Source organism: Protomyctophum bolini (assembly GCF_963924005.1).
Source record: "Protomyctophum bolini genome assembly, chromosome: 18".
NCBI classification, from domain to species: Eukaryota; Metazoa; Chordata; class Actinopteri; order Myctophiformes; family Myctophidae; genus Protomyctophum; species Protomyctophum bolini.
Genome location: NC_137879.1, coordinates 17,066,900 through 17,092,402, shown reverse-complemented (window position 1 = coordinate 17,092,402; position 25,503 = coordinate 17,066,900). Strand labels below are relative to the sequence as shown.

Below are 25,503 nucleotides of genomic sequence, written 5' to 3'. Positions count from 1 at the left end.
CAAAACAACATTTCTTTTAATGTGTTAATCGTTTTATGATTCCTATAAAGTGGAAATCAAAATAAGGTTTAAGTTGTGTTGTGGCACAACATTAATTTCAAATAATAATGCAGCTTGATTCTGAATATTTAGTCATGCAACTTGAAAATGTGAGCATGAGAGAAAGAGATAGAAATACATTCAAATTAGGCCAGTGGAAACTATGGTACTGTAAATGCAGACCTCAGTCAGTCAAATACATGAAATGCAATATATGTGTTGTCTCCGCCAGGAGATCATGTTTCAACCCTGTGTGTGTGTGCGCATGCGTGCGTGCCATCTTTCAGACATACTGTAGCAATGTACATCTCATCCTACATGCCAGTACTTTTCAGCTTCATAATTGACTGTCAACTTCTTTAGCCATAATGTCAATGACATTACAGTGCTTACTTCTTCTCTCGAAGGACTCGCAAAGATTGGTGCAGCAAAAACACAAGACATTTCAAACAGCAACCACCGATTGACGGGATATACCGGTACAAACATAATGGACACAAGGAATTAATAAATTAGATTACACAGAACATTGAATGAAACATTGAATGAAATCTATTCAGAATTAGGATTGAATGGCATTGCAGCTGGGAGGGTAGTTCATTCAGTATATGGCGATGTAGGCTGTGTAATGTAATGTTTGTCCTAGTGGTGCCACACACATTTTCAAAGTGTTGACAGTCCAGAGATTATACTCTGTCTACTTTAGTTGCACCGTAAGGATGTAATGACAGTATTTTATTATCTTCCTTCTCCCATTGCCATGTGCCTTTTCAAAGTGTACTCATGCACAACCCCAAATTATTGTTTATCACATACACTAGACAAAAAAAAAGAAAGATGAAGGCAAGCCCTACGCTTGCCTCCTGGCAGAGATTTGCCCTCTGCTGAGCACTCCATTCTAGTTTTAACTTCACCGTTGACATATTAATGACAACAGTAATACTGTTTTGCACCTTGCATCTCACATGTAAATCATATTCCATTCAGTGAATGTAGATGTTAGTACTACAATTATTACATAGTCTCCAACAACACAGGTAAACTGTAAATTGCATTATATATTTTTTTATTGCTATACCTGACCAGTTTCAATTAATACTTGAAATATTTTCATTTACACCCAGCACTTTCTTTGTCCAGACAAGGGAAAACAGGATAGGCCTACATTTTGACCCTTGTTCACTGACACCTTTGTTAGCATAAAAACAGGCTTAAAGGTCCCCACACACCGAGCGCGTTTTTCGGATTTTTAGCTGCGTTTTCCTGTCGTTTTTTCGGAAAACAGACAAAAGTCGAAAATGCGTCCAGTGTGCAACCACCTTAATACTGTGTTCACACTGGCAGATGCAAAAGATACAAAGATGCAAAGCTACACAGCATATTTGTAGATTTGTAGCTGAAGTTGAAACCAGCTCAACGTTTTTGTAGCTTTGTAGCTGTTGTAGCTTTTGCAGCAGCTACACACGACTGATGTACTGTATGGCCTCCATTGGAAATGAATGGTAGACTGTATCTTTGCATCTGCCCGTGTGAACGCAGCATTACACCTGCAGTGACTGATCTCTGCCTTATATGTGTCATGGTTCTGGGACAATCTGATAGACTTGCTAGAACCAATCCCTGAGAAGTAACTGAAACAATTTCAAATAGTAATACAACAGTTAGTACATCTGCTGTTTGCTACTTCTAATACAGTAGGTTCAAACTGTAAAGCTGGGCTTTGTTAAATTGTTTCACCAACGGCAACAAAACCTCTTATTTCAACACTTTGTGGCATGGATCTTTGTGACACATATTTTACAGTCAATCAGATGGTAATTGCACTGAATATTTCCTTTGTGACTAAACCAATGTAATTATTCGCTCACAAACATTAAAAATAAAAGGTTCTGTTCCCGTGTCTTTGACACATCCCTGGTTTTGTGTTAATGTGCATAGGATTCCCGCCACTGGCCACTAGACGTCACTTTCTCCATAGAGGGCAGTGGAGAAAGCTGAGTAATCCAGCGCTCCAGGTACTGCGTCAGGCCCCGCGTATGGCAGCATCCTGGAGATGCAGTATTCAGCTTGCTCAGGTGGTAGCTCTCTACGCAACTCCTCAAGCAAAATATAAGGCTAGAGAGAGAGAGAGGGAGAGAGAGAGAGAAAAAAAAGGGAGGGAGGAAGGGAGAGAGAATAAATATCCCATTAAGACCTGAGGCTGATTCTACTGCTACTAGATTTCTAAATGTCCTATTCCCTACTATCACCTTCCTAACTTTCTGAATCAGCAGTCTTGCCATCCACCCATCAGTCCATCCATCCACTCACCTTGTCAGCTGCAAGGATCCTGAATGAAGCTACAACTTGTTCTGAAGTGTCTGTGTCCGCTGCTTCTCTGGTCATGAAATCAACAAACTGCTGGAAGGTGACCTTCCCTGTGCCGTTGGGGTCCACAAGGTTCATAACCCGTGCAAACTCTGCTTCACCCTGTGCACACACACATAGCACATTAATTACACCATTTACAATAGCCAATCTGTGAGCTATGAGCTTGTACATCTGCTATTTTCGAAAATGTGCTGTATGGCAATATTTTGTTTAAAAATAAGGCATAAAAACCAGGAAAATGTGACATCTTTGCCATATTACAATATTCTAAATCGCAGATGATAATTAGTATCAAATCATGATATCAATATAATCGATATTGCCCATAGCCCAACAAAGTATACTAACTGACGGTCACTACTATCGATTAAACCAGGTTAAATCAGGTTTAATCGATGAAGTCACCAATATAGAGGGCAGAATGATTAACTACACAGTATTTTTAACAGAGTGACTGACAGACTCACTGACAGACTGACAGACACAGGCATTTGTCTTTGGTATAGGACATTCTAACACAACCAGACCTTTCATTCCAACAAGGTAATGGAGACACGATTCACTGTACGTGCCCGCCCGCCCGCCCGCCCGCCTGCCTGCCAGCCTGCCCGCCCGCCTGCCTGCCTGCCTGCCTGCCTGCCAGCCTGCCCGCCTGCCTGCCAGCCTGCCTGCCCGCCTGCCTGCCTGCCTGCCAGCCTGCCCGCCTGCCAGCCTGCCCGCCCGCCTGCCTGCCTGCCTGCCTGCCTGCCCGCCTGCCCGCCTGCCTGCCTGCCTGTGTGTACAGTGTGCGTGTGTGTGTGTCACTAGTGCAGAGATACTATTATTATTGTGTATTACTTCCATTGGCCCAACAATATTCCACCATGTGAAATTAAATCTCAAATCCTTTAGATTGTTATGGTTTAAATAGATGGATACATTGCTGATCTGATATTCAGCATCAAAAGTGGGAGGTATTTTGATGCAGTTTCTTAAGGTTGTGTGTATCTACTATCTGGTAAAGGTTAAAGTCTATGTAGAGATATGACGGGTTTCTCAGTCTGTAGAGCCGTCTTCTTTGCACCACAAGGTTCAGTGTTCACACCCAGAGCACGGCTTTGGTAACGTGAGCTACTGGTTGGGAGCTGACGGTACAGTATTGTCGCACTCCACCGCCACAGCCTATTTAGGGTTAAGGCTAAAGTAAGAGGAAAATGTATAAAGCAAGTATGCGTGTGTGTGTGTGTGTGTGTGTGTGTGTGTGTGTGTGTGTGTGTGTGTGTGTGTGTGTGTATGTGTATGTGTATGTGTGTGTGTGTGTGTGTGTGTGTGTGTGTGTGTGTGTGTGTGTGTGTGTGTGTGTGTGTGTGTGTGTGTGTGTGTGTGTGCGTGTGTGTGTGTGCGCATGTACATGCATGTGTGTGCATGCGCCTGCGTGTGTGTGTGCTTACCACATCATAGCCCATAGAAATCAGACAGGCCCTGAAGTCATCTGTTTCCATCCCTCCTTTCTTTTTCTGGAAAAAACAAAATGTGTGGGAAATTATTTATTTTTAACCTACTGGCCTAACCTAACCCTAAAACTAACCAATCCCTCAGGCTAACCCTAAAACTAACCAACCCCTCAGCCCTCAGGCTAACACTAAAACTAACCAACCCCTCAGGCTAAGGCTAAAACTAGCCTTAACGTAACAAGTTTGTGGAACAAATAAAACTTGGACTGGACGGAGGGAGGGAGAACGCAGATTTACAGAAAAGCAGTGGATTGTAAAGTTAAACACCACATTTCCAGAAGGCCTGAACAATACAAATAATAATTCAAATGGAAAACAGGGGAGGAACCAAATGAAACTTTAAAAAGTCATTGAATCCCAAACCTCCAAATTCTCTCAATTACATGAGATGGATACTCCAGGGCAATAGCATAAACACAACCATTTAGATTCAAAATCAGACCATCAGATGGTCTGATATTGACACCAATGGGTGTAGGTAAATCCCTCAAAGGTAATCACACATTAAGGAGTTGACTGCAGTCACCTCATGAGGTGACTAGATTACCGGTAAGCCAGACTAAATCTAAATATAAGATTTAGAAACGTTTAGTAATTCTAGTAAGACTAAAACATAATTGCCCAGACTCTTCATCAACAAAGATGGCGAAACATTATTTGTTCTGTACTAACAATTGTATGGTACAGAACACTGAAGTCCTTAAACGAGGAACCTAACACCAACCGTAAGCCCTCACCCTAAAATGAACCCTTGAACCTAATTCCTCATATTTTTGGTCATATAAATGTATTTTTCTCATGCGGACCAGAATCTGCACATGGCCAATTTCAGATTTTACTATACTAGATGACACACACGCGGGTGCATTCTTACCCGGTCAAAGTGGGTAAAGGAGGTCCTGAACTCATTTATTTGCTGCTGACTGATGCCCTTGGCGTCACGTGTTAGAATCTGGGTCTCGATTTCATTCACAGTCCTGGCTATGGTGGTGAGCAGCAGCTCCCAACCAACACGCATATGCTATAGGGAGGAAGAGAGAAACATGAGTCAGCATTTTAAACGTTAATGTTTAAGTGCAGTGATTTTTGTACTTTTTCCGTTTTGCATGTATCTATAAATTACTCTACTCTAATAGACCCCCAGGTTTGGTTAGAATATTCAAACATGTCTTCCTTGTGCATTTTAGGTTTCTTCCTGAGAGCACACCATTTTTGTGACATAACATCATAACCCTAAGGGCCGATTCATACTCCTATTTTAGAGCCGAATAAAAGTCGGTTCGGCTCTGTAGAGCCTACAATTTGACGTCATTTGAGGTTCGGGGGGGCGGGTACCGTCCTAAAGTCGGCTCTTCGGTGCTACTGAAAATTTCTGACGAGCCGAAATCATTTCGGCACTACAGCGCCGAAACAGGAGTATGAATCGGCCCTAACCCCTCCCCCATTTCCGAGGCTTAAGTTCAGGTGGGTGGTGCACAGGTGAAAACCAGTTATACGTAATGAACTGGTAGGTGTGGCCACATACAAACATTTTTTTTTTCTGTACACTTTTGAAAAATATCTTCTACCTAGTATAATCATAGTACCTGATGATCATGTTTTAGAAGGGGGGGGGGGGGGCAATCATGACACTTAGGGCTGTATTTTGCGTGTCTTAAGTACCAGGTCTTATTCCCTAATTTGAGTAAACTAAAGACCTGGAGGCGTGATCAATGCCATTTGGCTATTCTGAGTGGCCAAAGAGCATTGATCACGCCTCCAGGTCTTTAGTTTACTCAAGTTAGGGAATAAGACCTGGTACTTAAGACACGCAAAATACAGCCCATAATCTTTAATCTACAGTATCTTTATTTAATCTTTATTATTACAATTGAGAAGAGCACACTTTGTGAGCGCACAACTCTGTGAGCAGTTCGGGTTGCCAAGTAATAGACCGTGACGTATATGCGGAGCATGCGGAAGTGGCGTTTACGCCTGTGCTTTGTGGCCGTGATACATCACTGACTTCACCTCTGCGACTGCGTTTTAAACCGTGCAGAGCTTTTGTGTTTGTAGTTCCCCGTTCTGTGATGCGAATCATGCGATGGAGTGATTGTGGTGAGCACGGAAAAAACACAGTCAGGTGAGGTGACCACCGGAGCTGAAATAACGTTGAGCAGCGGTGAGTAAAAACAGAGAGAAGGGCTGGGGCGGTGGCGGTGGTTTGCTCTTCACCGCGGCTCGTGAGCAACAACACGGACGTGTGGCGTTAGACGTGTCAATGTGAACTTACAATGTGAACTTTTGCCCATTAGAGAGTTTTTCCAGCTATCTTCTCATAGTCATATCTGATGGAGGGTATTCCCCTCGGCAGAGTCTCCATCTGTTTCCGATATATCAATATCATGACTGCATGGACTGAATGATAAATAACCTTTCACCTGATGCCTTATGCTGAATCGTATTGACTCCCAGACAAATAACTGATAACATACACAGTGCTGAACTATGGCACCAGTAGAATACATGACATTATGATATTTTAAAGTAGGCCTAATAGTACATTTTGATAATTACCAAATTATTCTTAAATCAGTTCAGTCCAATCAACAATGATGGAAGGCAGTGTTACCAGTAAGACGCCTGGGGGCGCGAAGCGACTTTGCCCTAAAGGGCAAGGTCACGAGTGCGATGTCACAAGACCATATGGTGCATGGGCACAATATATGGGGCTTTCCCCATGTATGGGGATTTTGAATGATACACTGACTGACTGACGGGAAATGCAACCACAGTGGGGCTGATGTCACGATGGGTGTGATGGGAATTGCGACTTCATGACAGAGTGACAGGAATTGTGTGAAAACACATTGCGTGTGTGTGTGTGTGTGTGTGTGTGTGTGTGTGTGTGTGTGTGTGTGTGTGTGTGTATGCGTGCGTGCGTGGGTGGGTTACCTCCATGCTGTAGTTGGTGTGTTTATTGTCAAAGACGAGGTTTTCCTGTATCTGCTGATGGTCTCGCTCCAGTTTGTCAATGTTAGCCTTGTAGTTGATAATCATCTGATCAGGAATACCAAACACACAATTATTACTTCATTACAGCTTATGATTTATCACTATGGTCAAATCAACATTACTTCAAATGAATTGTGAAGGCTGAATGATAATTATTGCTGCTATAGCTTCAAAATGTATGCATTAGGCCACAGAGCCCGATCTGATGTAATGTTAGACTACTCTATAAATCAATGAGGAATGGACCCTTGACGGTCCATTTGGTTACATTTATACACTGTCGGAGTTACACAGTCGTAAGGGAGAACCACTGATGTAAGGGGGGGGGCCATGTAGTTTTACCGGTAGTTTGAAGCGTGGCTTGGGGAAGGGATCTGTTATCTGTTGTTTTATGTGAGTGTTGTTGTAAACATGGCAGTAATTTCATGGAAGCCATGAAGACCATGGCCTCTGTGGCCCCTCAGGTTGACCTATTGCCCCTCAAAAAAATGACATATTTTTTTGTACTATTACAAATCAATACTATAATATTCAACCACTGTTGGGGAAGTTACGTTGAAAACGTTATTACTACTTTTTAGTTTTTAACATTTAAGATAATTAATTACAATATTAATTTTTGTACCAAATACAGTAAATGTGTTATTTAATTACTTTCACTTTCACAAAACATCCTCAAATGAAGAGCAAAAGGAATGCCACAATAATGTTGTGCTATTTTACAACTGAGAGGCTGCAGCACCATCTATAGGTGCAGTGTATATATTGGACAACTGCAATTAGTGTATATTTAGAAACTATACATCTTTAATGCATGCTATTGTTCTTACTCATTAAAGTAATTGTTATTTACGTAATGTAATGTTACTTAGTTTTTATCCCAACCACCAGCTAGTATTGGAAATGAACGTGTACCAAGAAAATAATTGTTAATTAAAACCACCCTTTGTGACCGAGAAGCAGATGATTTACCTGTTCAAACTGCTTCACCTGGGTATGCTGCTCCTCCAAGGATCCACCCAGTTCCATTGTGCTACGGCTGATCTCCTGGACAGACAGACAGGGACATGGAACGTCACACCAGCTTTTTTCATTACATTTCACTTCAACATTTAGATGATGCTCTTATCCAGGCTGACTTACAGGGGTAATTCAAGCTATAGCTAAATGCCAGAAATGTAAATTCATGTACTTTGAGAATGGCTTATAAATGTTCTGATGCAGATGGACACACCAATGTGAAAACCTCAACTCTAGTGACTATGCAATAATGCAATTATCATCATCATCATCATCATCATTAGTTGAGCCCCTGTGAAGCACTGAGTGCAACAACAAAAAAGTTTTTTTTAAATAGAAAATATTTAGAGTAGGCAAATATTGTTTTATTCCTAATTTAGTCGTTGTGCCAATTGATTCCTCCCAAGATTCCTCACACATTTCTGTGTTAACACATAGACTGCTACAGGTTCTAGCGGACCCTGGCTTACTGGTGCTGAAGGCTTAACATGGGCTTTTTGAACTTTTTGGGGGGCCCACAGCGAGGGGCCTCTTATAGCGAGAATCACAATCGCATAAATAAAAAGAAAGCCCAACTTGTCCACTTCAATTTAAAAAAAAAATTATGATTCTACCATCTTCCATTCTGGAGATATTGACCTTTTTCTAACACCTGCTTTTGCCTGCACGCTGCTTGTGAAAAAAAACAACAGAGATATGGAGGCCTGAAGTTGACAGACATTTCAGTTCAGTTTTTTTAGTTCAAAAGACCGATATAAAATTGAGCACAAATAATATCCTATACAAACCATATACCGAATGAAAGCCCTGAATGTCTACTTTTAGGAGGAAAACAGTACACATTGTACACATATACAGTTTGTCACTAATTGGCTATTGAATGCAGCTTGCGCCCACCAGAGAACTTTAGAGAAGGCATGGACCCGAAGAACTATTATTCACAAAATAAGGCCTATAGCGACATGTACATACTATATACCGTATGAAACAGTAGACTCTCTGCTTTCATAAGAAAAATACCACCCAGAAAAATCACACCCCTGTGAAGTGAGCAGTGCAATTGCACTGCTCACTTCACAGGGGTGTGATTTTTATTATTATTACAGTATTAGTATTTTTCTTATGAAAGCAGAGAGTCGACTGTTTCATACGGTATATAGTATGTACATGTCGCTATAGGCCTTATTTTGTGAATAATAGTTATTCAGGCCCATGCCATCTCTAAAGTTCTCTGAAAAAGATAATTTTAGAGAGCATGGACCTAACAACTAAATATTCACAAAATAAGGCCTATAGCGACATGTACATACTATATACCGTATGAAACAGAATACTCTCTGCTTTCATAAGAAAAATACTAATACTGTAATAATAATAGAAATCACACCCCAGTGAAGTGAGCAGTGCAATGTTGCACTGCTCACTTCACAACATTGCACTGCTCACTTCACAGGGGTGTGATTTTTATTATTACGAGTAAGACGCGCGAACGCGGAAGGCGAACGCAGATCGTAAATTGCAATAACAATTAGAATAAATTACAGACATGATCTGCAGGGTGTCATAGTTAGTGCTTGGACCACGCCAGCTCCATATATGGTCACAAAAGACGCCATCACACTCATGTCACCATGACTCAGCCATAACCATATAAGGAGTCCCCAAAGCAGGACCACGCCATCACACTCATGTCACCATGACTCACAAATCACTCAGCTCCATATATGGGCACAAAAGGGCCAGGTCCACATATACAGTAAGCGGGACAGACAGACACACACACACACACACACACACACACAGACAGACAGACAGACAGACAGACAGACAGACGTGATCTGCTAGGTCTCATAGTAAGTGCTCATTGCATTCGCAATTACAGTATTAGTTTTTTTCTTATGAAAGCAGAGAGTCTTGATGCACATTATCTGATCATAAAACGGACTTGGAAACTTTCTTCAATCGTAGCCCCATATGTGCCCTCTCCCTACGCTCATTGAACTCATTCTGTGATTCGAGCTACAAACAATCGCAGTAACGGGGGGGGGGGGGGGGGCAACTAGGCTTTGAGGAAATGATCTTGCATAATCAACATTATTGTCGATTGTCGTGTGCCGCTCCAAACATGTCCAGACATACCACTAACCTCATCGATCCAGTCTCGCGTATCTATAAGGTGAGACGCGAGACTGGATCGGATTGTGTCTGGACATGTTTGGGAAAAAAAACAAGAAAAACAACGAGATGGATGCAGCAGCAGAAGCAGCACGTCAACGTATTTGGAAGAAAAAAAACGAGAAAGCACCACCTGTCGTTGCAAGACAAACACCCGTATGTTGCTGATAGACAGATAATAATCGATCCGATTTTGTCCTGCCGTTCATTTTATCACATTAGGTGCAGGGCAGGCTGCTCGACGGTGAGTTTATAATAGCCTGTTGTAACGAGAAAGGGGGGTGGGTGGTTGGATGGATGCGAGCAGCGCAGCAGCAGCAGCAGTACGGCTTGCGATCAGCGACCAACGTATCATGGCGGGCCCTCGATAATGATGTGCAATCTGTCCATGACTAACTCCACATGTGTCTGGCAAACGTTACGTTATGAAATCAAATGCCGATCGTTGCAGGTTTATATACGGGCAGAGAGCAAATCGCGTTGTATCTTGTTCCGAGAATGAGAGCGCAAGCCTTGCAGTTGAAAGCAGTGGGGACTCGGGAGTGGGGGGGGAACTGCCAATGCGATCCAAGAGGAAGAGACCCCCCCCCCCACCATTCTCCCTCGGGAGAAACCATGTAGAAACAGGAGGGGAGGGGGAATCGAGTGTATTCACACAAACAAGAGCATTGTCCCATCCATTTTAGATCCCCTGACATCTGCGTTGGTCTATGCCGGACGGCCGTATCCATTACGTCGTACGTCCTCGCATAGACCAACCAATAGGCGGTGCCAGACGCTTCTCAGACCAACACCTCTTTTCAGCAGGGGGGGGTTTTAACTCTTTTTAGAGCCGATCGGTGTTACATTATGAGTTGTCCGGGCGCAAATATAGTTGAACCATAGTAATCAATAAAAAAACGTTTTTTGGACCATAAAACGTATAAAAACGTTATGCGCTTCTTGCGCTTGGCTATAATAAAACGTTTAAAAACGCTTTGCGCATTCGATGAGTTAATTGTATCCTCCTGACTCACCTGCCAGTGAGGAGCCCCCACCGGGAGGACGTAGAGCCTTCGTCCCACTCCTCCCGCCCAACACTCCCTGCTGACCTAGGTGTTGCCCCAGCCCGTAGGATTGCATGCAATGGCCTCCCTGCCCGGCTTCCCTCCCTTGTGTTCTCATACTGTAGATGCCAGACAAAGCCAGACATACCATGGTGGTTTCGAACCCTGCACTACCTGGTGGTGGGGGGCAGGGACTGTACCATCAAAGGTTTTCACCTTTTAAACTGTGCACGTGCATGCATGTGTGGATGCATTGTTTGTGTGTGTGTTTCTGGACTTTTTTCATTCCTTTCTTTCCAACTAATTGAGTCAGAGTCTATAGATTTTTCGGAGACGACAAGGTGGAAAAGAGTGCAAAGCTATTGTAATAATGAAGCTGTTTGTGTGTTTGTCTGAGATAGGGCACAATTTGGATGTCAAGTAGAACAAGGACATTGAGGTCATCTGGCCTTAAGCCAAGTGGGGCTCAACTATATGCACACCTCTGGGACTGGGTGGCTCTTGTTGTCTCTGGCCTACCTCCATCCTGGACTGTAGCCAGGGTCCAGCGTTGTTGGCCTGGGCAGCAAACTGCCTCCTCAGCCTCTCGTTAGCATGCTGCCGGGCTAGCTCCTCCTGGAGACAGCTGTTCCTCTGGGGAACCAGCTTCTTCACCTGGGGAACGCACACAGATACTCATGCACGTATCACACCTGGACAGATGTCCACCATGTACTGTACAGTATACATGCAGATGTGATGTGTGCACATTCATATGCACAAACTGCCACTATGCAATAGACTCTGTGAACAGCAGCCTTATTGGAAATTCCTTACTTCTCATAATTATGTGGTGTTGAAATTATTATGCATGTTGGCTCACTGGAAAGACTCTGCTACATCATGGGTCTCAAATTGGTTCCAAATGGCCACTTATGATGTGTGTAACTCTGCAAATGTTCCATTTGTACACTCTCTGAGTTATGGGGGTCCTTGAAATTAAAAGGTTTGAGAACCACTGTGCTACACTAAAATGGAACAGAGCCTACATTAGTATCATTCGTATCTGGAGGAGAAGGTAAGGAAGGAGGTCCGATTTCTTTCCAATATGGCTGCTGTGCATAGCCTATTGTTTCTGATCAATGACATCCACCTTTTCCCACTTGGTTCCTAGGTCAGCTATGCTGATGGTACTGTAGGGATTGACCAGGTCAGCAGACAGGCCGTAGCTCGTAGAGATCTTCTGTACCTCACTGTACACACTGAGGATGGCCTGTCGTTCACCGTCTGCCTCTGGCATGGTGGCTTTGAACTGCTCATGAGCTGACACCAGACTCTGGACGAGAGAGAGAGAGAGAGAGAGAGAGTGTTGGTATTTGGGAGATAGATTGGTCGAATAATATACAGAAAATTAAGGAAATAAATTAAGTAATATTTTGAGGATTTAGCGTGGTTTAGCACTTTTTGATTGTATTTTTCCCCGTTTTGTGCCAGGGAAACAAATACATCTTCAATATGAGAAATACATGTTCAGAATCTACAGCTTGGTAGGCTCAGGCTGCCTATAACCAACACACCAACATAGCCAACCCAAAATGATTATAAACAAAAGATAAGGTAAATGTCATGTCTATTTATTTATTTGCCGATATTGACCGATATAGCGACAAATATCGTCCGATACCGATATACATCGGTGCATTCCTTGTGGAAACCTCATACGTCCAAAACTGTACAAAAATAGCTAACGTTTTATACTTTTGTGTGACTCTCTATAGTATGATCAAGTAGGGCCTTCATTTACGAAAAAACACAAACAGTTAAAATATGTAGATAAGAGGTTTCTGCCCAACAGCAACGATATAATGTATATATATTCATTGAACGTACCTGTGTCTCATCTACAGTGTGGACTAAGAACATGTCCTGCAGGTCTTCTATGGCTCCTTCCATCCAATTGTTGAAGGGAGCTGTTCTCTTGGCGAATTCCAGGTGGAGCTGGTCAACGGTGTCCAGTAGCTTCTCTGTCCTCTGGGCGGAAGAAGACATACAGTACATACAGTAGTAGAAGCCGGGTGCTGGGTTGATATATTTTGGCGTGAGTGCAGCAGGTAACATTTAACTCCATTAGTACTCTCTCAGAGTTATAGACCTGTAAGGGTTGGAACCCCCTCCTAACTAACCCTGAGGGTACCGCTGTGCTGGACCCCACTTTGAGAACCACTGGTTTAGAAGCATTTAAAAGCTGAAACCTGTATGATTTATGTCCTCTCCAGGATTTGAACACAGGTTTCCTGCATGAATGCCAGAATTTCTCCTGCAACCACAGGATCAAAATGTAAAAGTTTGGCAGCCCTGGCTATTGAAGAGCAGGGAGACCGGTCTCTGACCACTGCAGTTAGGGTTGCAAGTTGCCTGCAACTATAGATGATTCTATTGTTTCTATTGATTCTATTGTTTCACACTATTGGTTTTAATATAATAATTGAGAATAGCTTAACTAAATTGAGCCCTAAATACTTTTCACCCCTATTGCAATTGTGTTAGTTATATTCACCGGATTGCAGCTTTTACTTGCATGCATACTGTAAATAGCTAATAACTCCAGTACAAAGATCGTGGTATGTTATAAAACTTATTTTTCAAAATAATAACCCTGTGGATTCTACCTCCAGGTTTTCCCTTCTCTTCTGGGTGAGGGTACCAAGCTGATCCCACTGATCACAGATGGCTTGGCAACGCTCATTAATGGCACCTGATGCAGTGTACTCCAGTTCACTATACAAAGAGGAGAGAAGAGGAGAGGAGTTACTGTTTTTTGTGTTTAAAGGTACTATTGACCATATGCAGACAGCGTCCATCTTGCCAGCAATTTGCCATTGAAAGCCCATTCATCCAAACAGAAAAGTCCTATCTGATTGTATTAAACAACGTTAAACTCTCCAACATTGCAGCTGTACAAAAAGCTTGAATTATATAAGTGTTTGTTTTATAAAACTCCACCATAGACATGACTTCCTGTCCAGAAACTCCTTGCAGACGTTTCTTTTTCTAAGTGTCAGAGTTTGGAAGTGCTTGTTATCAGTAAAGCAACGTCCTGCTGCCTCCTGCATTATAGTGCATATTCGAAATCGAAACATCCAATCCAGTAGTAGTAGTAGTAGTAGTCTTGTCATAGTCTGACAGTGAAAAGTGAAACAGTGAAAAGACTGAATCAGAATCTTTATGATTAATATAGAAAAATGCATCAAGAGGGCCAGAGAAATCACATGTTTTCTTTTTGTATTATTATTTTCTGTTCAGACAGGACGCTATAGCACAATTAACAAACCGTAGCGGCCCCACTGACACATAAACCCCTAACTGCTCCCCTGGCACAAATAAACAGTGACAAAATAATACCTTAAAGGACAGGGACCAAATCAAATTATTATAAGGTTACAAGGTTTGACTCCAGGCGGTGTTGTGTCTATCTATAACTTCCAATCAATCTCTGCCCTCAGTCTACGTTCATGTTACTCTCCTACCCCTTTAGCAGGGCAATATAATAATCAGGATCAAAGCCACCATGTAAAATGTGTGTCATGCGCTTGTCTGCATGTCTGTCTGTCAACGTTTGGACTGATGGGGACTGTAGCAAATCCCCCAAGGTGTCATGTTTCAAATCGTCAATCCAGAATAAAGCAGAGGAGAGCCGTAAATAATCAGAAACGTGACCCTGTCCTTTCATTAACTTGACACACACAGTACACACTCAGTCTACACCATTGTCTCCACTAGGCCGAGACTATATTTTGCCACCAAGAGGCCAACTTTTGTAAAACATATATTTGATGCTTAAAGGCATTACGGCCAATGTCACTCACCTGGTGAGTGGATCTACCAGAGAAACCTGAGACACGCACGAACGCACGCACATGCACACGCACACGCACACACACACACACACACACACACACACACACACACACACACACACACACACACACACACACACACACACACACACACACACACACACACACACACCTGCTCTAGATAGTTCATAGTGTTGATGTGAATTATGTCTTCATGAGTGACATCAGAGTCCTTCAACTGGGTGTCCTCCAGCCAAGGCTGGAACTCAGGTTAGTCCACACACTAGAGGGGGGGGGGGGGGGGTGGACTCAGGTTAGTCCACACATTAGAGGGGGGTGAACTCAGGTTAGTCCACACACTAGAGGGGGGTGAACTCAGGTTAGTCCACACACTAGAGGGGGTGGACTCAGGTTAGTCCACACACTAGAGGGGGGTGAACTCAGGTTAGTCCACACATTAGAGGGGGGTGAACTCAGGTTAGTCCACACACTAGAGGGGGGTGAACTCAGGTTAGTCCACACACTAGAGGGGGTGGACTCAGGTTAGTCCACACACTAGAGGGGGGTGAACTCAGGTTAGTCCACACATTAGAGGGGGGTGAACTCAGGTTAGTCCACACACTAGAGGGGGGTGAACTCAGGTTAGTCCACACACTAGAGGGGGTGGACTCAGGTTAGTCCACACACTAGAGGGGGGTGAACTCAGGTTAGTCCACACACTAGAGGGGGTGGACTCAGGTTAGTCCACACACTAGAGGGGGGTGAACTCAGGTTAGTCCACACACTAGAGGGGGGTGAACTCAGGTTAGTCCACACACTAGAGGGGGGTGGACTCAGGTTAGTCCACACACTAGAGGGGGGTGGACTCAGGTTAGTCCACACACTAGAGGGGGGTGGGCTCTGGTTAGTCCACACACTAGAGGGGGGGGGGGGGGGGGGGGGGGGGGGGGTGGACTCAGGTTATTCCACAAACTAGAGGGGGGTGAACTCAGGTTAGTCCACATACTAGAGGGGGGTGAACTCCGGTTAGTCCCACAAATGGAAACATTACGTGTGTTTGTGACACAACAGTGTCTGGCAAGGCTGGCAACTTCCTTGGCTGGTTGGAGCTTCAAAGCATCCGTGCAAATCCTCTCTCATTCTTCCCTCCCATGCCTCTCCCATAATGCATTCCTATCTTTCTGTCCCTCAATCACCCTCTGCCGCATTCCTTCTTCTTCCTCCTTACTTGAGCTCCTGTGCAATAGCAGCGATTTGCTCCACTCGGTCCTGGTGGGCGGCCAGGTCGCTTTCGAAGGCCTCGTGTTTCCTCAGCAGTGCTCTCACCTCCGTCAGCGAAGCTGTCTCAAAGTCCTTCTTGCCAAGAACACGGTCCTTACCTGCCGGGGAAGCATACCAAAGGAGAATGTATTTTAGAGCCTGACCCATGCCAGATTTCTGGGTCTAATGCCAGATCCAAATGCCTAACCCTAGATTAAAGCTTTTATTTGAGAACATTTTACTGTAGATAGGCAGACAAATAAACATAAAAAAAACGTAAACTTCAATATATGAAAACAACATTTAACTTGAATTACTTAATTACAACACGCATTGTGACCAATGTTCATTTCTTTCCTGCAGATTTAGGTTTAGTCTTAGTCCAATTTAGTCCAATCAAATCTTAGTCTTTTAGTCTTAATGCAATGTCTTTTGAATAACACACCATTTATATAGTCTTAGTCCTATTTAGTCTTCTGAAATTGTTTAGTCTTAGTCTAGTCTTTAGACGACTAAATATCAAAAACCTTAGTATTTAGTCTTTTAGTCTTCAACAAAATTAACACTGATCGACCTGTTGTGAGCTTGTAGATCTGCTAGCTTTGAAACTATTTAAAAAGTAATCTGGACTCTCTCTCTATAAGACAACGTTCTTTTTGGAACCTTATACAAACTACATATTTTATACACAAACACTTATATAGAGATGACTTCCACACACCCGGTAGGCAATTTGGGGCAGGTGCGATGGTGACGAGGCATACAACATAGAAGAAAGAAGGGACATCCGCATTACCAGGTTCAAGAGCATTTCTTTTTAAAGAGCAGAGAGCGTGCGACCTTCCTCAGGCTTGAAACACAAAATCACAATGTCAGATGCTAGACATTTGGAGGCATCACTCACCAAGTGACCAGGTCTCGTGTGTGGCAGTCTTCTGTCGGAATTTCTCAGCCAGGTGCTCCAATCTCTCCAGGCGCCTGATCTCAGTGAGCATCCACTCCTCATAGCCTCTCTCTGCCAACTCCAGACCCTGCCATGCACTGGTGATGTCCTACAGAGACACAAGATTCATCTCAGGCCAGAACAGTCAGCCTTCTTGACACCTGTTCAAACAGCCACTTTGGTGGACGGTTCAACCTGTTGCATTTGTGTTTTGGTTCATTTGAGATTTTAAACAGTACATGCTATGAAATCCCAAATGGCCTTCCACAGGTTGGCAGTAGATCAATCCAAATGGGCCTGAATGATCCAAAAAGCCAAGATATAACTCCAATAGGCTCTAGAGTCGGGAACCCTTTGTGGGTCACAGGCAAATTTGAGTACTTTTTCCACCACTGGTGGTTAGGGTGGCCATATCCAGGGACAGAAGTATTGGTTGTGTGAGACAAGTGGGACCGGAGGGCGGGACAGGGTTAGCAACTTATTACTTTAATTTAAATGCCTTGATGTGACATTTGACCATAGGCCTAATATTGCTGGCCTAATCATTTTGTTATTAAACCCCTCTGGCGTCTCACATTTTGTTTTAAAATGTTCATTGTGGTATGAATATGGCCGACTTGGTACTGTAGCCTATTATACAGTATTTCTCATGTTATTATAACATGCTTAAAAATATATCTTGCAGGAAAAGAGACACAGAGAGAGCTTTACAATAGAAAGCCAACTTTTAGGGGACTAACTATTAGGGCATTTGAACACTGATGCCTGCCAGTGCACAATGTGGCACAGGGTCTCAATTTGTTGGGATGCCTGAAAAGTCTTGGAAATGAGGGACTGTCCCACGCAAAGGGGGACAGTTGGACACCACCAGTGGTGGTGTCCAACTGTCCATGTGTGTCTTTGACAGTTTGTGCGTTCAGTGCGTGTGTCGTGTGCTGCACCCACCGCCACCATGCGTCCCTCGGAGGGCATGAAGGCAGGCCGCCCGCTGATACGCAGCTTGGTCTGCAGAGTGTTGAAGCTGATCTCCAGCTGGCACTTCTCCTGGATCTGGAATTCACAACCAACTATTATTATGTCAACCACTTCTAAGTTGGTGGTGCCCCTATTTTGGTCATGTCTCATGTGTTGAATTTGTGTTGTTCGTATTTATTATTGTTATATGTGGAAAAAGAAAAGAAAGGAATGCACACACGCAAATGCCAAAATAAATTCCTATGTGTGTTACACAATGGCTAATAAAGGAATCATAATCAGAGTGTTTCCAGTGAGCCAACACGCACAATAGCAGCACCCTCACTCTGGTTGACTAGAATGGAACAGAGCCTTGGTTAGTATCAGTACCAGAGGTAACCAGAGGTGACCAGAGGTGAAATTACAGACCAAAGCTAATACCAACTTTGGGTGGTTTGTGCTGACGTCGGTAGTCCCTGAAGTCCTCCAGTTTCTGCCGCATGTCCGCCATTGTTTTCTCAGAAGACCTGTTCTCCAACCAGGGAGTCATACGACAGATCCACTCCAGCAACTAGTGAAGGAATACAATACAGAGCAGTGGATGGATGGATATAAGTCTATTTAGAAGACTTTTAAAAGACGATTACAGATTATGTGTTGTGAATTTAGTTGTGACACATCCTATTTCCTGACTTTCACCAGCTAATTGGTTAAATGCTGATTGATTTATTTTTGTGTTTGAATTCTATTATTGACATGTTCTACTTGTATTGTTGTGAAGCACTTTGTGACTGTGAATGTCTATGAAAGGTGCTCTACAAATACATCTGACTAGAGGGAGGGATGGAGGGAGGGAGGGAGGGAGGGATGGATGGAAGGTCAAAAAAATGTCTTTCCTTACGTCACTGGCCAGCTTCTCATACTCCTGCATCAGTTTTTCGTTCTCCTGGTTAACACCCAGAACCTTGCAGATACGATTGGCAGCGGTCTCGGCCTGCAGTTACACACATCATTTTTAGTAACAGTGACATCCCTATACTGTACAACATGACGCATAACATACCTACTGTAGTAGTCATTGTTGTGGCTTATCACCCTCTTTAACCACCCCACAGACCAAACAAAGAATGGGTATGTTACAATGCATGATATGCGAACGTACAAAACTATAATTACACATGTTTACTACAGTACCTGCTCGGCACCAGCGAATGCATGGTAGAAACAGGACACATAGGTCATGATGGCTCGCTCATCAGGCTTCGGGGTGTTGACAATGTCTAAGAAAACAAACAGGTTGTGTTTTATATTGTTACGTCTTGTGTACATGTACATAAGAGTAAAACTTATTTTTGTTATAGTAGTAGTAGTAGTAGCCTAGTAAACCAGTAAGACGCCCTGAGGGTGAGAAGATTCCTCGCCCTAAAGGGCGAAGTTGCGTGCACGCATCCACCTGGGCGAGCGCTGGCGCTTTGCAATGGGGGGGTCAGATCAACATGGAATGAATTATGTACTGGCGTGGAGCGTGTCTTGAGTGTACAGGGTCTGATGAGGTCAGATCAACAAATGGAATGTCAGAACAGGTCAGTTCCATATGGAGATCTAAGGGGCCCAGGTAGGGCTGGGCCTTAATTTTCGGGACTGTTGAGAACTCCGACAGCCGGGCGCGGCTGCACGAATAACTTTAAGGCAGGCCCTTAGAGTTTGAATGGACAGGTATCAGTCAAAAGGGAGACATTGAAGAGGAAGGACAGTTGGGGAAGGATCAACATATGGAATGGCAGAACAGGTCAGCTCCATATATGGAGGCGTACACAGAGATAATGAATGGAAAGGAAAGAGCAGAGGAAAGGAGGTGAAATGAAGACAGACAAGAAGTCATAGGTGTGAAAGAGCAAACCTTCAGCATCCAACATCTTGGGGATGTCCAGGTGCTTCTCAGCCACCTCCATGGCCAGGTTCAGGTTACCAATAGGATCGTTCTACATGATTGAATAGAATAGATTAGAATAGACTATATTTAATCTCTCAGGATAATATATAGTACGTTCTCCTGAGAGATTAAATCTAGTCTAATCATAAACATGTCATGTTAATTAGGAATAAACACAGAAGCGCTATAAGCACATGTAAGATGACAACTGAATTTATGTGATTGGTTAGCCGATTTGCTCGTCTACAAATGACGTAAATTTTCCTTTCATTGTCAATGGCATTTATTGTTTGTGTTGCCACAAATGTACATCATATTTCAGGCACATATGACGTAAATTCTGAACAGAACAGAATGTTGTTAAAGTTGCACCGACGTACCATCCCTAATCTGGGCAAACATTAGTCAAAAATAGCGGCTCAACAAGCTCATAAGGCGGTGCATTGTGATGTTTGTGAGCTTGTAGATCGGCTATTCTTGGTGAAGATATTCAGTGTACAGTAGACTCAGAGATGCACGATATTGAAATTATAACAGATATCTGATATCTGAATTATTTGTAGGGTCATATCCGTTGATACCGATTCCAATACCGATATACTGTACATTATTATATTATATTTATATTGAACTCATTGCTGAATTTAGAAGTTTTTAATTTTAGTTTTGCTGGTGAAAGTATAATAGTAGATGGTAAGCCCCGTCCCGACTAACAGCTGACACTCTTAAAGAGACAGAGATAGGCAGACTGGCTGCTCTGCGAGTACAAAGCCATTGACGGTCACATTAATATTGCTTCATCAATATTGGTGAAAATCATCTGGATTATTTAGAGAGCGATCCGAAACCGATATGGTATTTTTATGGACGATATGGCCGTTTCCGATACGCTACCGATTATACTGTGCATCTCTAATTCAGTGGACTGTATACGGTCAATGTGTACAGTATATAGAGTTTTTTTTAAATAAATATAAGACCCGCTAGCCAATCAGACAGATTTATGTCCACCTCATGCCAACTGTTACTCTCTCTGCACACACATTTTCAGATTCATACACTGCCTATTTAAAACTTTAAGATTAAAATCACTAGTCCAAAAGGGACAATTAAATTGCATACCCCGGGCCCCTATTAACCATTGTAGGCCTACACGAAAATCAGGTCATGTGTATATCAGGTATATGTTTGTGTTGTGTGTTTGATTTTTATGTTAACACAATGTCAAAACTCAGTCCATGTCCACTGCGTTGGTCATGCAGAGCACCTTGCTAAGCTTGGAGTAGTCTATGAGGTCAGGGCGGTGTCTGTGTATCAGAGCACACAGCGCCAGGCCATCTTTCCAGCTTCAAATTGACACACAGATCACAGCACTTCAGAAACAATACAGGTATGTCAAAAACAATAATGATGATAGAGATAATGATAATGATAATAAAGAAGAAGAAAAAAGGAAACCATATACAATTCAGTAAACATGAGTTAGGCCATACTAGTTTCCTAATCCCTATAGTAGGCCTATAGACTCCAGTGGTTCTCAAACTATTTAATTTCAAGAACCGGCACAACAACAGTTTACAAATGGAAACAAATTGGACCCATTTGTCCCTTAACTCCATTTGCAACCCCCTCAAGTAAGCCAGAGGGTCCTTGGACCGCTCTTTGAGAAGCACTGGTATATATAGACTAATATACCACAGGTTGCATTTCATTTAGGCGTTGGCTGACCTGACATGGAAGTTCTGGACGTTCACATTCCTGTAGGGAGCAGTCTTCCTTTGGCACCACAGAAGAAGACCCTCTTTGGCAGAGGTTTCTGCAGATGAAAACAAACCAATATATAGATATGGACGTAGGAACTAACAAGAGCAAGGAAAACAGATGATAGCTTGCTTTACCGTCCACTGAGATGTCCTGAATGGCAAAGCGGAGGATGATGGTCCAGATCATTCCTAGAGTCATCTTCACATTACCGTCCACTATCTCTGCAAGGGCCCAGAAATACACGCGTCAAGATGGGACGTGTTGTTGAAATGTTGACTTATAGCCAATAACATAATGCCCAAAGTAGGGATGCAAGGTTGGTTAAGGCTGGTGGTTAAGGCTGCAAGGCTTAGGCTAAGGCTGTTTTCTAATGCCCAGATTTTGTAGTATCCAGAAGATTAATTTATGCCCCACCTTTGATAATAATAGCTTTCTTCAACTTTCCTTTAGAACAAAATCCTTTTCTTATGAAAATACTTTTTATCGTTAAATAGTATAGCTTTTAATGCAAAGGTTATGAACAATCCTTTTACCCTCTGCTCCTATAGAGACCAGTTTCACTCCTTTGCTGGTGATGTACTCCAAAGCTTTGTTTACATTGGCGATCTTATGGAAGCGCATCTTCCCTCTGTCAGGCTTGGGAAGACGCTCACCTGCCGGAGGAAGTCACCTAAGTTATCATCTTCCTGGAAGTGGCATCACTAAGCATGAATAGAAAACGTTTGTTTTGAAAGGATAAACACAGACTAGTTGACCCTGTTATGTTTTTTTTTACACAGGTATTATTGTTTCACACTGACCAGAAATAACCTCCAACAACAGCATGAGCTTCAGGCCATTCCTAAAGTCCTCCTCGATGTTCTCTATCTGAGTGCCTGCCTTCCTCAGGTGAGAGTTACACCATGCTGTAAATGTCTGAGGAGAAGAGCAGAGCAGAGCAGAGCAGAGCAGAGAAGAGAAGAGAAGAGAAGAGAAGAGAAGAGAAGAGAAGAGATTTAGGGGGGGGGGGGGTAATTAAGTATCAACTGGAATCTGGCAATAAAACAAAATATGAAAAGATATACTGTTTGAAAAGTAAAATTATGTTATTTATATATCTTGGTAGAGTACAGTACATAACATACATATACACTAGTATATACATACACTATATACCCCCCCCCCCCCCCCCCCCCCCCACACACACACACACACACACACACACACACACAAATGTTTGCGCTGCAGCGTAGATTCCCTCACGGTTTTATCAACGTTATTCAAGTGAGATGCGTTGGACTATTTAACAGCAATATTAGGCTAATATAGCTATATGTATGACAACTGGATTTACCCAAGGAATAAAGGTTATATATTAACATCAACTACATCAGCAGCACAGCAGTGATCTACGACGCGGTATGTAGAAGCGGCCTCCAACTTCTATGACATATTGGGACATCAGATCCTTTCGGCATTGAGTCATTTTATTTCCCATCACGGTCATCCAAACAGCAGAGCAGTGAAACCCTGATAGTGACCCCTTGGGCTGCGGTCCTCAAATACCTGCTTCTGCATTCCATCCGTGACGAACAACAAGAACGAGTCGCATTCATCATCACGCTGCTTCTCTAAATCAGTCCTGTTGTCTGTCTCTGTCTCTGTCTTCCTGTCGATCAACTCCCTCTGTCTCTCCGAAAAGCACCTGTAGAGGTTGACCAGGTGATTCTCATCTGGTTCAATGTCATCAGCCTGGCGAGGCATTGTTCCTCCTGTGAGCTATCCTATGCGTTCTGCTCAGTACCTGACCGGCCAACAGGCTGGAACTGTCCGAGGACAGGACACCCAGATCATTGTTGTTGTGCTTTGTTTTCCCTCTCAGGCGTGAGGAATCGCATTTTTGACCTTGTCACTTGTCACTGTTAGACACAAAAGGGGACAGGTGGCTTGTCTGCATTTCTAGTTTCTAAAAGCAGAGTTTGATGACAGACACAAACAAGGCACTCTGGCTCACGCAAGCACACACATGGCGCACGCAAAGGCACACAAATTAATTAAATTAAATTAAATTTAAATTTAAATGGAGCATTACATCAAATAATATTTCATGGGGTAGTGGCCCATTGATGTCTGCTTTGGGGGGGATCGGTCTGTGTACTCTATATACAGATAAACTATATATAGTATCATCTGTCTGCAATGACATCATCATCATCATCATCTCGAAACACAAGGCCATGGAAAGCTCAATATCAGATGTATGGTGCAATTTGGAGGTCAAAGATCAAGGTCAAGAGGCTCAATTATTGATTCAAACATTGCCATACATGATTGTTTTATCTATTCATCGTAGGAAGATGAAACTGGTTGCATTTGAAAGCTAGTTTCACGCCATTTTTAGGACACTGCCTGAGGTCATCTGGCTCCACTGGTCTACTCGCACCTCTAGGTTGCTCATGGTTATATTATGTTTGTATGTGAATGGAAAACCACTTTTCCCTACCCAGTATAGTCACAGGAAGCTGCACCAGGTTGGGACAGAGAAAAGACCACTGCACTTCTTCTCCTGCCCTCTATGAGAACAGGGAGTATGGTACACATCGAAGTCTGAGTTTGCTCCATGGTGTCAATTAAGCCAGCTGACAGTGCCTATACAACTGTGCATCGCTACAAAAAACACATCACTAAAGCCTGTGTGCACCTCGGGTCACTTGACAAAAAATATGTCGGTTGAAGAAGTCAAAGCCGGTTTCAGAATGTTCTTCTGAGAACCTGTCAAAAATGTTCCACTGATCACGTTGACTTAAATAAAGACTAGGCATTACATTGTAAACCCTTGTTGTACACACACAGACATGGCGTTTGCGGGTAACCGAATAATTGTTGAGCCAAGTCCAGCTGGACCTGTGTCTCTTCTCTTTCTCTCTTTGCCGCTCAGTTAAAATTAGGAGTAGCGAAGCGAGGCTCCCATCCATCTCACTTGAACGTCATTTGGACATCTGTTGACAGCCCTCATACTATTCATATATCAAAGGAATGACACTGAGCACTGTTCATTGCTATGGAGGTCTATTGTTGGATGCTCTCCACCAAGGGCTGTCAGAGCTATTGTCAGCTATCATGTTCAGGTTTGACGCGTTTGCACTCCTTGGCTGTAGGTCATCATCAGCTATATTCCAAACCATTCAGACCAAATGGATGTCTTTATAGGCTAGGTGCACAAACCTAAATGAATGCATGTAGAAATATTTACTCTGAACGAAAGGGATTGAGGTTAACTCACATTAAATGGAAATGTGAACACACTGATAAATCCTTCACCATCCACTTTAACAACATGTCTGCTGTTTAAATGCATTGCACACCACACACATCTTGATATACTGAGTGAACGTGCAGTAGGCCTACCTTTCGCTGTTGTTTCTCCCAGGCGGGGTCCAGCAGCAAGTCCCTGTCCCACTCATCCTCTTGTATGGTGTAGTCCATCTGCTCTTGCACCATGTAGTCACTGGTGGAGTACGGCATGTCAGGCCTCATCCTTGAGCTCAAGCGTCACTGACTGAGGCAAGGCCAAAAACTTGCAACAAAAAGTTTGATTGTCTGTTTCCCGGACCTCTCCTCTGTGTCCTGCTCTCCTGCTGGTGACACTGTGTGTGCACCTCGGGTGAAGGTGAGCTTGCATTTGAGTGAGTTTGTA

The 25,503-nt window shown here is 43.2% G+C and overlaps 1 protein-coding gene across 1 annotated transcript; it reads right to left on the bottom strand.

Moving 5' to 3' along the window:
* Positions 1-590: 590 nt before the first annotated feature.
* LOC308332624 (alpha-actinin-2-like) lies at positions 591-25,496 on the bottom strand. Its single transcript, XM_080788612.1, has 23 exons — positions 25,215-25,496; positions 22,628-22,742; positions 22,361-22,480; positions 21,962-22,048; positions 21,792-21,879; positions 21,331-21,409; positions 20,031-20,112; positions 19,325-19,410; positions 19,032-19,124; positions 18,576-18,701; positions 18,122-18,226; positions 17,138-17,285; positions 16,202-16,352; positions 13,786-13,894; positions 13,007-13,147; positions 12,270-12,452; positions 11,657-11,791; positions 7,869-7,943; positions 6,837-6,941; positions 4,777-4,923; positions 3,840-3,905; positions 2,350-2,508; positions 591-2,154 (listed from the first exon to the last, which is right to left on the bottom strand). The coding sequence occupies exons 1-23, from the start codon at positions 25,341-25,343 to the stop codon at positions 1,996-1,998; spliced, it is 2,688 nt and encodes an 895-aa protein (XP_080644738.1). The 5' UTR covers positions 25,344-25,496; the 3' UTR covers positions 591-1,995.
* Positions 25,497-25,503: the final 7 nt, after the last annotated feature.

What these genes read in the sequence shown, in the direction of transcription:
- LOC308332624 (XM_080788612.1), bottom strand. Translation starts at nt 25,343, where the DNA reads ATGAGGCCTGACATGCCGTACTCCACCAGTGACTACATGGTGCAAGAG. An exon ending in ATGAGAAGCTGGCCAGTGAC is followed by an intron (nt 18,702 to 19,031) that starts GTAAGGAAAGAC and finishes TTCCTTCACTAG; the next exon opens with TTGCTGGAGTGGATCTGTCG. An exon ending in GGCTACAGTCCAGGATGGAG is followed by an intron (nt 7,944 to 11,656) that starts GTAGGCCAGAGA and finishes CTGTCTGTCCAG; the next exon opens with GAGATCAGCCGTAGCACAAT.